At 42.5% G+C, this 14,107-nt stretch overlaps 2 protein-coding genes across 9 annotated transcripts in view; one reads left to right on the forward strand and one right to left on the reverse strand.

Moving 5' to 3' along the window:
• CEBPZOS (CEBPZ opposite strand) overlaps positions 1 to 14,107 on the reverse strand; it is a 49,707-nt gene that overhangs the window by 15,199 nt on the left and 20,401 nt on the right. For 2 of the 6 annotated variants that reach the window (XM_033950488.1, XM_033950489.1), the window contains exon 1: positions 2,770 to 2,962. The exons of 1 other annotated variant lie outside the window; for it this stretch is intronic. In XM_033950488.1, coding sequence (XP_033806379.1) covers positions 2,770 to 2,832 — 63 coding nt within the window. In that variant the 5' untranslated portion in view covers positions 2,833 to 2,962. Of the gene's footprint in view, positions 1 to 1,190; positions 1,311 to 2,735; positions 2,963 to 14,107 lie in introns of those variants that run through there. 3 more of the 6 variants (XM_033950492.1, XM_033950491.1, XM_033950490.1) reach the window with 3 other exon arrangements.
• The window catches only part of CEP295 (centrosomal protein 295), a 161,685-nt gene continuing 150,484 nt past the window's right edge, over positions 2,907 to 14,107 (forward strand). Inside the window, exons 1-3 of one of the 3 annotated variants that reach the window (XM_033950483.1) lie at positions 2,939 to 3,052; positions 3,557 to 3,658; positions 4,303 to 4,444. In XM_033950483.1, coding sequence (XP_033806374.1) covers positions 3,567 to 3,658; positions 4,303 to 4,444 — 234 coding nt within the window. In that variant the 5' untranslated portion in view covers positions 2,939 to 3,052; positions 3,557 to 3,566. Of the gene's footprint in view, positions 3,053 to 3,556; positions 3,659 to 4,302; positions 4,445 to 14,107 lie in introns of all 3 variants that reach the window. The other 2 variants (XM_033950484.1, XM_033950485.1) reach the window with 2 other exon arrangements.

A 14,107-nucleotide genomic window follows, 5' to 3' on the forward strand; every position in this document is an offset into this window, starting at 1 on the left:
GCACTCTCTAAAATTGATAGGGGATAGATTCCGTACGAATGTAAGGAAGCTCTTCTTCACCCAGAGAGTGTGGAAAACTGGAACGCTCTTCCGGAGTCTGTCATAGGGGAAAACACCCTCCAGGGATTCAAGACAAAGTTAGACAAGTACCTGCTGAACAAGAATGTGCGCTGGTATGGTCAGTCTCAGTTAGGGTGTTGATCTTTGACCAGAGGGCCGCCGCATGAGCGGACTTCTGGGCATGATGGACCACTGGTCTGACCCAGCAGTGGCAATTCTTATGTTCTTTTATGAAACCGTTTAGCGCAGGCTGCTGCATTAACTGCCTTGAAGCCCATAGGGATTTGAAGGGCTTCTGGGTTGTTGCTGCACGGATTTGTAAAAGGGGAGGTTATTTTATCATTTCAACATATTAAATACAACCAGCAATTTAGCACGATTTGGGGAGCTATTGGTATCTTGGAAAATAGAAGAGTATTCTTAATGTTAATTTTTTTCTCTCTTTGCTAAATTTAATGTATTTCTCCCCTTAAACCCTAATTTTATATATGAATTATATTTGTACATTGTATTGTTATTTTATTATGCTTTATACCAGTGGTCTCAAACTCGCGGCCCGCCAGGTACTATTTTGAGGCTCTCGGTATGTTTATCAAAATCACAAAAGTAAAATAAAACAGTTTCTTGATCATATGTCTCTTTAGCTATAAATGACAATATTATTATTAAGACTTAGCCAAAAGGAAAGATTTATAAATCTAAAGAGTTTTACCTCATGCAAAATTGTCATTTCTTTAATAAGACATTAACTATTTTTTTTCTGAGGCCCTCCAAGTACCGACAAATCCAAAATGTGGCCCCGCAAAGGGTTTGAGTTTGAGACCACTGTTTTATACTGTAAAATGCTCTGAAGGCTCTCCCTAGGGCGAGACAGAAAATTTTAAATAAACTTGGAGCTATCCAGTCTTATGCACTGAATACCATATACTGTATATGATTATCTACAAGTATGAGAGTCAGGAGCTTATTCCATCATATACACATAGCTCATTTAATAGAATAGATACACTCCCCCCTCCGTATTTGCAGTGGTTTGGGGCAGAGCCGGCTCGTGAATATTGAAAATTCACAAATAACTTTTGGGCTGACTCTGACCCACCCCCGCCTTCCTCCTGTGTCCCAGTCCTTACCTGGTGGTCTAGCGGTGACGCGGGGTAGGAGCGATCTTCCTACATTCCTGCCCTGTGCAGACCCGTCATCAAAAATGGCTGTGCTTGAGTTCCCGTTGATTTTACTAGGTGGCTGAAAAACTAAGTGGGGGTTTCTTTATACATTAAATTCACCTATCCTATTTCTTAGTATGTTTTATAGTTAACTAAAATATGGAGAAGTGTGTTATTAAATATAAGGGTTTGAAATATATTTTTTATGCGCTCGATCAGCTAAGATCTTTTTTGGACCTCAAGGGGCTCAAATAATTAGTAACGGGGATTTTGATATAAGCCTTTTCCTAAACAGTTTCCTGTAACTTAAATTTTGATTCCTCCTTTGTTTCTGTTTATGGTCTAAGAAAGAGCTACAGTCAAACTTCGGTTTACGAGTGCTGCAGTTTGTGAATGTTTTGCAAGACGAGCAAAACATTCACAAAATCTGTGCCTCGGAAACTGAGCTTGACTCGATTTATGAGCGCCCCCACCCCCACGATCCGGCATCCCCCCACCATGATCCGGCATCCCCCCCGCGATCTGTCATCCCCCACTCACCCAAACACATTCTCTTACCCCTATCTGGCACCGGCACCAGAACTAACGCACAGGACATGCCGGTGCCCGAAGATCTTCCCTCTTCCTTGTGCTGGGCCTTGCGCATGCTCAAGGTCTTCTAGTTCTCACTCTCTCCGAGATTCTCGTTGGTGCTGGTGCCAGATAGGGGTAAGAGAATGTGTTTGGGTGGGTGAGTGGGGGATGCCTGATCACGGCGGGGGGGGGGGGATGCAAGCGGGGGGGGAATGCCGGATCGGGGGGAGGGAGGTGGAGCAGCGCCGGTGGCCTCGGGGAGAGGGGGGGTAAGGTGGAGCAGTGCTGGTGGCCTCGTGGTGTAGGGGGGAGTAAGGGAGGAGGTGGAACGAATCAAGCGAGTTTCCCTTACATCCTATGGGGAAACTCGCTTTGATATACGAGTAAATTGGTTTAGGACAACGGTCTCAAAGTCCCTCCTTGAGGGCCGCAATCCAGTCAGGTTTTCAGGATTTCCCCAATGAATATGCATTGAAAGCAGTGCATGCACATAGATCTCATGCATATTCATTGGGGAAATCCTGAAAGCCCGACTGGATTGCGGCCCTCAAGGAGGGACTTTGAGACCCCTGGTTTAGGAGCATGCTTCTGGAATTATGTTCGTAAACCAAGATTCCACTGTATTTCCATAAGATTGTTATTACTTCTTAGTTTGTACTTAAGATTTATTTTCATGTTGGATTATGATATCTGTATTTCCTTAATCAAGTTGTTATACTTGTGAAAAATTTATAATTAAAAAAAAAGAATAACAATAAACAAAGGCTCTGCTCATCGCGTGCCTTTTCAAGCTTCCAAGGACGTCTGGTTTGCCCCCTCCTACAATAACCATTGCTACTGCATCGGCCGCACAGCTAAAGCGCTAAAACCGTCTTATTACCGCGTACTGGCCTTTCCTGTGCAGTAACCCAATATAAGCCGCAAATCCCCTTCGCTAACCTCCTTACAACAGCAACTCAATTTCGGCTCCTACCATCACTTCCACCTCTTCCTGCACAGCCCGAGGGGGGGAAGGCTGTCGACTCGTTCTGCGCATGCGTTTCTCTCCTGCGGCCGGCCTACAGAGGGACGTAAATGTCAACCCAGCGTGGGACCTTCACGCTTCTCCTCGCTTGCCTCTAGCAGTAACCAGTCCCTGCTTCCCGCTGTCGCCCACTTGATTGGCGGGCTGTTTAAACTGCGGATGTGACGTCACTGTTAAGGTCGGCAGGCAGGAACGGCTGTTCGGCGTGCTGGACGGAGCTTGTAGGGTTCAGGTAGGTTGTAGGTGTTTGGTTCGACTGTTTCTAAGTGGCAAATTCGGAGTTGTCATCTTCCTAGAGGGGTGTTTTTCTATTCTAGTCAGGCTTCTTTTTGGCTTGCTTGAGCAGGGCTTGGAGAGCTTTGCCTTTGGCTTACAGGGTAGGAGGCACATAAACCTGTGGGTTTTTCTTCTTTGTTTTAGCTTTCTTGTGGTGGGGTGGGGGGTGGTGGGGTGGGGGGTGGGGGGGGGGGGGCATTCTTTCGAATGTTCACTATGTTTAGTTTGATTGTATTCTAAATTGTATAATTCTGGTAGCACTTTTGTCTTTGTGGCCATTTTGCCCCTTTGATGATGGATCATAGGTTTGTTTTGGTGAAGAACGTGAACTCATGACTTTGTTTTCTTTTGATTTTGAAGTTTCCTGCTCCACTTTTGATATTTCTGTTAAAGTCCAAATTGAACTAATAGAGGAGACAATCTAATAAGCTGTCAATTAGAACTATGCATTGTTCCCCAGATTTTATATAATGCACCTGTGTCCAACATTGGTCTCCCAACCTAAAGAAGGATATAAAACTGCTGGACAGAGTGCAGAGACAAGCAACGAAGCTAGTAAAAGGTATGGAGAAACTGGAATACGAGGAACGACTTAAGAGACTGGGATTGTTCTCCCTTGAGAAAAGGAGACTGCGAGGGGATGTGATTGAGACCTTCAAAATACTGAAAGGAATCGACAAAATATTGTAGGAAAAAAATTATTTACAATGTCCGATTTGATATGAACAAGAGGACACGGAATGAAGCTAAAGGGGGACAAGTCCAGGACAAATATCAGGAAGATTTGCTTCACACAAAGAGTGGTTGACACCTGGAATGCTCTCCCAGAGGAGGTTGTAGTGGAAGCGACCATCCTAGGATTTAAAAGCAAGCTAGATACACATCTCTGTACGAGAGGCATAGAGGGATATGGGTGACTAAAAATTATGCCAGGTGTACACCTGGCTGGGCCTCCGCGTGTGCGGATCGCCAGACTTGATAGACCGAAGGTCTGATCCGGAGATGGCGCTTCTTATGTTATGTTCTTATGAATCAAGTCTGGTATTTTATAAGCAGACTTGAATATATATACTCTATTTACAGCTCACATATTATGAGTTCATTATGACCTCGCAACTTTTCTCAGCAGATTACATTTTATTTTAAAGTTTTGATTAGCCCCATAACTATTGTGGGACATTAAGATCTACATACCTTTCTATTTAGTGCAGGATTTGAGTTTTTCATGCATCCAGAGAAAATGAAAAGAAAAGTGGCAAAAGTTGGGAGACTGAGGCTTAGCCCTAATGAAGAAGATCTGCTTTTAAAGGAAGAATTGAACAGAAGACGGAAACTGAGATTGCAACAGGTAAGAATTTCTTTGGGCGATGGAAAATATCTGTGGGAACTGGAAAGTATATAACGCCTGAAGTTTCCCATAGCTAATGATTTTTTTTCAACTGATGAATGTAATGTATAGTTGGTATTTTATAAATCATTTTCAAGGCAGCTTATGGTAGGTCACATGATGTGGGTAGCAAAGAGCATAACCTTGTGATGGGGAAATTAATAATAATAACTTTGTTTTTCTATACCGCCACAATCTGACGACTTCTCGGTGGTTTACATCGAAGAGAACTGGACAATCAGCAAAGTACAAAATACAAATAGCAAAATTACAATATATTTCTTAAGGATAATCAGAGTAGAATTATTGCAATTATTAAAGAATTATTACATTTTGTAATTTCTATTTAGGAAATAAATCTATCAAATAATACAGTTTTAATTTCTTTCCGAAAAGCGCCATGGGTCAACCTGGCTGCACTAATGTAATTACCAAACCAGGACTGCTTTTACTTGCTTGAAACATAAAAGTCCTATCCAAAAATGACCTACGTATATCTACAACCAGTAATCTTTGGATAGGCAAATAAATTACAATTTCTGGTTCTCCTCATGGGGTTGTATAGCACAAAGTGAGATGGAAGATAGGTGGGGGCCAGTCCCCAAATCAACTTAAAACAAATACAAGAAAATTTGAATATTACTCGTGCCTCCACCGGTAACCAGTGCAGCAATCTATAGTAGGGACTAACATGATCTCTTTTCTTCAGTCCGAATATTAAACGGACAGCCGTATTCTGTACTATTCTCAATTTTCTCATTGTTTTTTTAGGTATACCCAAATAAACGACATTGCAATAATCCAATATAGATAGAACCAATGCCTTTACCAATAGTCTAAAGCATAGAGGATCAAAATATTTTTTGATAGTTTTTAGTTTCCATAGTGTAAAAAGGCACTTCTTCACCACTAAATTTGAATGTTCAACCATGGATTGATGTGTGTCTAATGTAACTCCTAATATTTGTAGCAATTTAGAAATCGGGTAATCATGACCATTTAGGTGAAGTGATGTTCTAATTATTTTATCTTTTGGGCTTGCTAAGAAAACTTTTGTCTTTTCTGTATTTAATTTCAATTTAAAATTGATTGTCCGTTGTTCTATTTCAGTCATAATATAAGAAATGTGTTCTAAAATTTCATTTGTTATGCTGTTTAAGGGAATTAAAATTGAGATGTCATCTGCATAGATATAGAAATTTAAATTCAATTTTTGCAGTAATTGTCTGCAGGTTAAATAACAGAGAAAGTCCACTCTGCACAAATCCCAGGAAATCCAAAGAAAGAGCAGAGCAAGCCAGGTCTGCAAACAAATAACACTTTAATTGCAACCAATGTAGCATTACAGAATATTATCTAAGCATACATTGGACTCAACACAGTCCCTGTTTCGGCTAATGAGCCTGCATCAGGAATCCTAAAAACATGCATAATATAAGTCTAAATGAACAAAAACATGTTAGATAACACAGGATGCAATAAGTGCCATACCAAAGTGTTTGTCAATGCTTCTGGGGTTAGTTAATGCTTATGAACTTTGTGCCAAACCATAAAGAGTACTACAAAAGGAATGACATAGTTACATCAATACCAAATTAATGCAATGAAAGACAAGCATGGGTAAGTATTATAACACATTTCTAAAAATTGTAAATAATTATCACAATTGGAAAAAAACTGCACAATTCTTAAAAGTTCTCAACCATGGGATATAATAGGTTATTACAAAAAAAAGGAAATTCAAGAAAACATGTTCAAAACTGCTCCCAATACAACAAAAGTACCATAAGTACGATACCAGAGAGTTAAGTCAATGCTCATGGACTTTGTACCAAATCATAAAGAATACTACAAAAGGAAAGACATCTTACAGCAAAAACAAATTAATACAGCGGTGACCCAAATCTCCCAGCAGAGGAAAATGAGAGAAAGGGAGTGTGGGGGAGACATAAGGAAAGGAGAAAAGAATGAAAGGGAAATAGGAACAGGAAGAGTGGGGGGAGGAGGGGAAAGGAGGAAAGAGTAGTATGGGATGGCACAGAGGAACCTGGAGGGGGAGAGTAGAAAGGGGTGAAAGGACGAGAAAGTGGATGGGACAAATTCCTGAAGATAGTCCATAAACCTGGTGAAAAATCCACGGAGAAACAGTGGCCTAGTAACATATAACATGCTTTTTTTTATTTTTTGCGGGGGGGGGTGGATTCTGTCAGGTGCTTGCAGTTTGGATTGGCCATTGGTAGAAGTAGAATACTGGGCTATATGGACATTTGCTGTGACCCATTTTGGAAATCTTTATGTTCTTTTTAGTGGAAGAGGCAAGGGGTAGTGTATAGGCTGAGGGGGACATAGTGCCTAAATGCAGAACTCAACCCCTCAACTAAACATAGATTTAAATAACTTACCCCCACCCCCTTTACTATTACTATTGAAGCTGTGTTAGCGTTTATCACTGGCCATGGTGGTAAAAGCTCTGATGTTCATAGAATTCCTAGAGTGTCGGAACTTTTACCCCTGCAGCTGGCAATAACGCTAACACGGCTTCCTAAATGGGGGATTTATTGGCATACAAGAAATAATGGTTTAGTAACAAACTCAATCTGCTACAACATATTTAAATGTTACTAGCCAGCAGTGGGATTCCTCTAAGGAGAGTGCATTTATCACAAAAAGTGGAGAAAAAGCCTCAAGGCAATGTGACCATTTTCAGCTGCTCACTTTTTTGTCATAGGCATTAATAAACTCCCCTATTTAACATGCCAATCTCAACTCGGGGACCCACCCATACCACTGTGCACAGGGTAATAATCAATAGGTTTGTACTTAGCTGTAGATACAGCCTCTAGTTCGGAGGGCTGTAGCCGGGGGGGGGGGGGATCTTTTGCAGGATTTATTGGCATGCTAATTTTACATGTGATGTTTGTCAAGACCGTCGGCTCTGGGAAATGTTTGCATCTGACAGTTTTGTGTTTTGCATTATACTGACACCTCCATTTGGCACACCACACACCCAAACATGCCCCATCCAAACATATCCACAAATGCATACTTAGACTCAAATGGATTTATCTACATATTTTATTTATTGGGATTTATTGATATCTCTCCTCGCTTCTCTCTCCTTACACACCTCCCAGAGAACTCCGTTCCTCAGATAATACCCTTGATTGTCCTGTACTCCCCTCTGCCCTCCAACCCAGCCAGCTGATTAACTGTTCCCCTTAACTGTATTCCATGACATCCTGTTTGTCTGTCATGCCTGTTTAGATTGTAAGCTCTTTTGAGCAGGGACTGTTTTCTTACTCTGTGACTGTGCAACGCTGCGTGCATAGAAATAATAGTAGTAGTAATATTAACCACCTTTTATGAAGAGATTCACCCTCTTTTGATAACACTAGAACAATAGTAAAGTGACCAATTATAAGCACAAATACAATAAGCATAAATGAGGTTAAACTTGGAGATGGCAGATTGAATCCTAGTAATGGGACTAAGATTATACAGTTTTAGTAAACAATCGTAAGATAAATATATCATTTCTATTTTTCAGACATTTATAATTTATGCTTGATACACTGCTTTTACTGATATGAAGGCCTAAGTGGTTATCAATACAGTGCTCCCCCCGCAAATTCGCAGTCGGCGGTTCGCGGTCCTGGTCATTCACAGTATTTTCTGAATCTTGACCAGTGAGTTATTCACTTCTACCCGGGAGTTATCAGCACCTCCATTACTCATTTCTCTCCTTATACTGATACAGTAAAACCTTGGTTTGCAAGCATAATTCGTTCCAGAAGCGTGCTTGTAATCCAAAGCACTCGGATATCAAAGCAAATTTCCCCATAGGAAATATTGGAAACTCAGATGATTCATTCTACAGCCCCAAAACTTTAATACAAACTACTGCACGTACTTGTATTGCAAGACCTCGCTCGTTTAGAACAGTCTCTACACTCTTTCAGTGTCAGAGAGAGAATAACCATCGGCTCAGTTGTGATGATGTGACGCATGTATACTATATGTACTCATATTGTAAGACCTTGCTTGTTTAGACAGTCATTATACTTGCAGTGTCAGAGAGAGAAGAACCATCGGCTCAGTTGTGTGTACTTGTATTGCAAGACCTTGCTTGCATATATCAAGTTAAAATTTAATAAAATGTTTTGCTTGTCTTGCAAAACACTTGCAAACTAAGTTACTTGCAATCCAAGGTTTTACTGTATTTTTGTCAACAGTGATTCTTAGTATCCTTATATTAACCAAAAACAGTTTTTAAGTGTTAACTGGATGAACTGTCTGGTTTGCAGCTTTTTGTGGCAGTGTAGCTCCATTGTTACTATTTGGATGAATGCTTTGTGCTAGTTGACTCATGAGGGACTTGTCTGCCCTGCGTAGGATGTTGAAAGATTTTATATACAGGCAGTTCCCGAGTTACAGATGCCTGACTTAAGTACCACTCATACTTCAGAACGTGGTTGCGGCTTCATTTGATTTCATTGAGCAGTATTTCCAGTGGCATAGACTCCTACACTTCTCCTATAGCAGATTCAGGAATGATGCATTGGCCACATTAAGAACAGTGTGTGGTTGTGTATACTGTACCTTAGAGGGAACACTGTTTAGGGACAGTTGGCCCTTTTGTCAGCTGGGAGCAGAGGAAAGCAGCAAGAATCTTAAAATCTACAAATTCTGAGTTGCATAGAAATCTGACTTAAGAACAGCTTTAAAAACGTAACTCGTTCTTAACCCGAGGATTGCCTGTATATGTTTTTATTAATAGTTCTGCTCTAGCTAGTTTACAGTGTTCTCCCTAGCGTGTTTTAGCCGGGCTCTCCGCCCAACTAATTTAGGTGAGCGCCCGGCTGCCTTCCTCCAATGACGCATTTCCCCTCAGGAGTAACTTTTTCCTCCCATAATGCAGACTTTCGGGCCGAGGAAACCGCATGCATTTTTGTTTGTTTTTAACCCCTCTCTGCAGCCCAGCTGAGGATGGGATGCTGCGGGGATGGGTAATTTGCTGAGCAGAGCTCGCATCGCCTTCCCTATACCCAACTCTCGTTGCTGCACCTGTGCCTCACTGGCCGATTTCTGACTAGACCTGACGTCAAAATCTGGCCTGCCAGACGTCCACAAAACCCCAGCCAAGCTGGCCCGCTGGCAGACAGGCACAAACGCCGAGCGGCCTAACTACAGCCCACTGTCCCGCCGTTGCCAGTGGCGACAGGGTGGGCAACGGACCGCAACTTCCGCCTCCCAGTGCCGGTGTGCTAGGTTGGAACTGCCGCCCTCCAAAGCCTCGGTCGCTTCAGAAGATGAGCCAAGAAGCGTGGGAACGTGCGCGAGGCACCCGAAGGCACGAACGCTTCACAATTGTGGACTGAGAAGTGATCCACAAAAGCAGAGCGACCGGGAACAGCTTGCCGTCGGCTTGCAGAGTCAGGAGGGCTGGCCCACATGCCAGCAAGAGCCACGCCAAGGTCCCATCAAGTGATGAGAAAAGATGTCAGTGCCTCATGAGCACTGATGCGGAGGCTAGGCTGCTTGCAAAGGAACAGAAGGAAGCAAGATGGCTGCCTTGCATGATCTGCTAGAAAGGATGACTGGGGCCATGCTGCCAGACCTCTGCAAGGCCGAGGGCTGCACAAGAGGCCAGAGGCCCATCCCTCATTCCTAAAAGTAGGGCCCTATTGTTTCTCCCGAACAAAAGATCAGCTCCACAGGTAGTCCTCCCTTTCCTTTATTCAAAAGATTTTCAGAGATACAAACTTCCCATAAACTGTGTCAGTCATGCACGTTGGCTCATCCTAGCACAGACACGTCTCTTCCATCCATTTTGTCCACAGAACCGGCGCGGGGCTGGAGAGACCGCAACCCGATGCTAAGGAGTCCTTTTATTAAGGTGCCCCATTTTTTTTGGCATAGTGAGAGGGGAGGGTGGGAGGTAGGGTGGGTTTGATGGTTTTTGTATACAATTTTGAGCTACCTTGTTGTTCTTTCTTTGTTCTTGATTTTGTATTTGCTCAATAAAATATATTTAATGATAATAAAAGGACCCTAAGTATCTTGATAAAAAATTTGGCCCGCGACCCAGCCCATGCCCCAGATTTCAGCCCCCTATGTGATTGAGTTTGATATCCCTGGACCATACGGACTAAGCAGAAAGGAATCCCCTAGCATGCTCAAACCCACGGATATTCCATCGCCAACCATCCGCCTCTTCCCCTACCTCATCAGCCATGCAAAGACAGAAAGAAAGCTCTATGTCCTTCCTCCCCCCCCCCAAAAAAAAACAACAACAATCTGCTCTTGCGGCTTGCTGCTACTGCTTCCTTGCCTGCCCGAACCTCCAGGGACCCAACAAAGCCTTGACTGACACAGTTTTGACATGCCACCCCAAGAGAAACAGATGCCCCAGGAAACTTAAAACCCATGCTCTCTTCTTGAGATAGATGTACAAACCATACGGCCTGAAGAATGTCTACATACACCTGTAAATAGAATGTCGAAAAGAATGTATGTTTGTTTGGTTTTTTTTTAGCAATTTCTTCAAAACAAAAATGGAAATTCTAAGAAACAATTCTCTTTGGCCGCAGATGCTATTCTAAACTAGTAAAATTGTTTGGCCTTTTAGAGTAGAGAAAGAAGCATCTGGTGCACTTAATGAGAAGAAACCTCAAGATGCTTCCTGCAATCATCTCTTCTTGCCCTCCGTTTCCCTGCACCTCTACCATGATGGACCCCGGCAACCGCTTTCCCCCTTCTTCGCTGCAGCACCAGCAGCTGCTGCAGGCGCCCTTCAACGCTGATGGAGCATGAGGGTTCTCTCCAGGAATAATTAACATTTTGAAAAAAGTTCCATGCCGGCATTTTCTCTTATGTTACATTCCCTTCCCTCAGGGCGTCTCTCCCACACTCCCTTTGCAATACAACCAAGGGCCCTACTTCGAGATTTGTACGGCTCACTTGCCTACACAGTACGGCACCAGCACTGTCCGATTCACCGAAGGCCTGCATGTTTCCTTCTGGTCTCACCTTTAAAAGGTAATTACGGCAGCCTGCAGAGGATCGCCGATGCTGTAGTGAACCTAGCAGGCTGCCGGTGGCCTCCGCAGCACGTTCCCTCTGCCGTAGACCTGCCTCCTTATGTCAGAGAAGGGGCAGGACTGTGGCAGAGGGAACGTGCTGCGGAGGCAGCCGGCAGCCCGCTAGGTTCTCTACAGCACCGGCAATCCTCTGCAGGCTGCCATAATTACTTTTAAAGGTTTGTCCTGAACAAGCGGTTGTCACAATGCGGAAGATGACCTCTCTCGCTGGGTGCAGGAAGCAGCGGAGTTAAGGCCCTACCCGTTGTGAGGGCTCTGGTGGGATGGGGATTGCCATAGAGATGCTGGATCTGGACACTGCGGGGAGGAGGGGGAGACAGAAAAGGACCTTGAGGCGGACAGGAAAGCAGACTTGAACCAAAAGACAAGGCAGAATAAAGGGGGTAGAGAGAGGAAACACCCTGAACTGAGGAGAGAGCGATGCCAGGCCCTGGGGAGGAGGAAGACAAAGAGAGTGAGAGAGACAGAAAGACCTGGAACAAAGGTGGGAGGACTCAAAATGTTAGCAGAAGGAAGATATATAGAGAGAGAAACCGGAAACAAAGGGGGCAGATGTTGGACTTGGGGGTGTATAAAGGGAAGAGAGAGAAAGAGACTGCAGAGAGGTGGAAAGATTCTGGACAGGGAGGGAGGTAGGAAGGAAGGAGAGAGAGAGGCAGAGAAAGACCTAGAAGAAAGGAGAACAAATGCTGGACATGGGGAGGGGGGTTGTAAGCAGAAGACAGAGAGAGAGAGAGTCTGGACCAAATGGGAAAGACAGGAAGCAGATGCTGAACTATGGGAGGCATAGACAGAGGGGGAGAGACCCTGAGGAAGAACAGAGAGATGCAAGATCATAACAGAGGAGGGAGAGAGAGAGATGTATGTTGCTAATAGGGGTGGAGGAGAGAAGAAGAAAAGTTGGACTCATGGAGGGAGGGAGAGAGAGAAATGTTCCTCTGGAAGGGAATGCAGTCCAGAGGAGAGGAAGCATGCAGGAGGCAGAAAGAAAGAAAAAAAAATTGGATGCACAGTCAGAAGGAAGTCCAACCAGAAACGAATTAAATCATCAGAAAACAAAGGTAGGAAAAATGATTTTATTTTCAATTTAGTGATCAAAATGTGTCAGTTTTGAGAATTTATAATCTGCTGTCTATATTTTGCACTATATTTGTCTATTTTTTTTTTTTAGTTGTTACTGAGGTGACATTGCATATTTTAAAGTAATCTGCCTTGACCTCTTTGAAAAATAAAACAAATATAAACGATAAATTAACATTTTCTCTGCATACAGTGTGCTTTGTGTTGTTTTTTTAAATTTTATGGTTAGCATTATGAATTAAGATAGTGTGTAAATGAAAAATGAATGGCAGAAATTACATTACAATTAGTACTATTATAATGGGGCTGGGGTACTTGATTGGTATTTGTTAGACTTGGGGGGTACTTGGCTTGAAAATGTTGAGAAGCACTGGTCTAGGTGACTATGGAGTTCACACTGTAAAGGCCCCTTTTACAAAACCACAGTAGTGATTCTCCCATGGCAAATGCACCAAAGTCCATTCAATTCCTATGGGCTTCAGTGCATTTGCTGTAACAGAATTGCTATCGCAGCATTTTATAAGGAGCCCTAAGACAAGAACTGCAGTCTCTGTGCTCTGTCTTAAACAAAAACCAGATTACCGGGGATGCAAAGCTTTAACTGATTCAACATGAGTTTGAAGTTGGTTGAATACCACTCTTTCAAGTTTTGAAAGAAATGGAAGGTTTGATACTGGTCAGTAGTTATTCGGAATAAGAGGATCTGCATTACTTTTTTTTCAAGGGTGGCTTAAATGCTACTGGAACACTGCCTACGTGTCAAACCTTAAAAAAGGAAGTCATATTGAGCATTGGAAAATAATTAATAATAATTAACTAATAAAAATAACGCACATTTAATTTTCCCCACCATAAAATTTCCCCGTCCCGCCCGGCTACTTTTTCATGTCACCCGGCTGGAAAAAATTTCTGGGGAGAACACTGTAGTTTGCAAGTACTAGCTTCCTAATACATTTAATTTTTTGTTTTTTTATATTTTATCTGGATGATTTAAGCAGAACTCTATTTGTTCATGCTAAGGAATTTTATATTGTAATGTTATTTACATTCTTTTATAAGTAAATTTATTTTCTGTGTTATATATGATATATCTGCCCTTTCTTTGTTCAATTTAATGTATATCGTGTATATGTATATTATATCTTTATATATTTATATAATGAGTCAAATTGTGTGATCGTGGACCCCCTTTTTAAACCCAGCATGCACCCAAAAAGAGGGAAAAAAAGCCGCAGACTAATATAGCAGTATAGAACCAAAAGGTACAAATCAAAACAGCTTTTAATACTTTCACTGGCAAAAAAACTCCCTCACAGAACAGCTCAGGTTTAGAAAAGGGCAAAGTCACCCGGAGGCACATTCAAGGACTTAGCTGACAAAAGACGACTTGAGCTCCAATGCTCTCATGTCTTCTCCAATCTTCCCAATAAGCGACCTTGTTTCA

The sequence above is a fragment of the Geotrypetes seraphini genome, chromosome 6, assembly GCF_902459505.1.
Source record: "Geotrypetes seraphini chromosome 6, aGeoSer1.1, whole genome shotgun sequence".
Classification (NCBI taxonomy): Eukaryota; Metazoa; Chordata; class Amphibia; order Gymnophiona; family Dermophiidae; genus Geotrypetes; species Geotrypetes seraphini.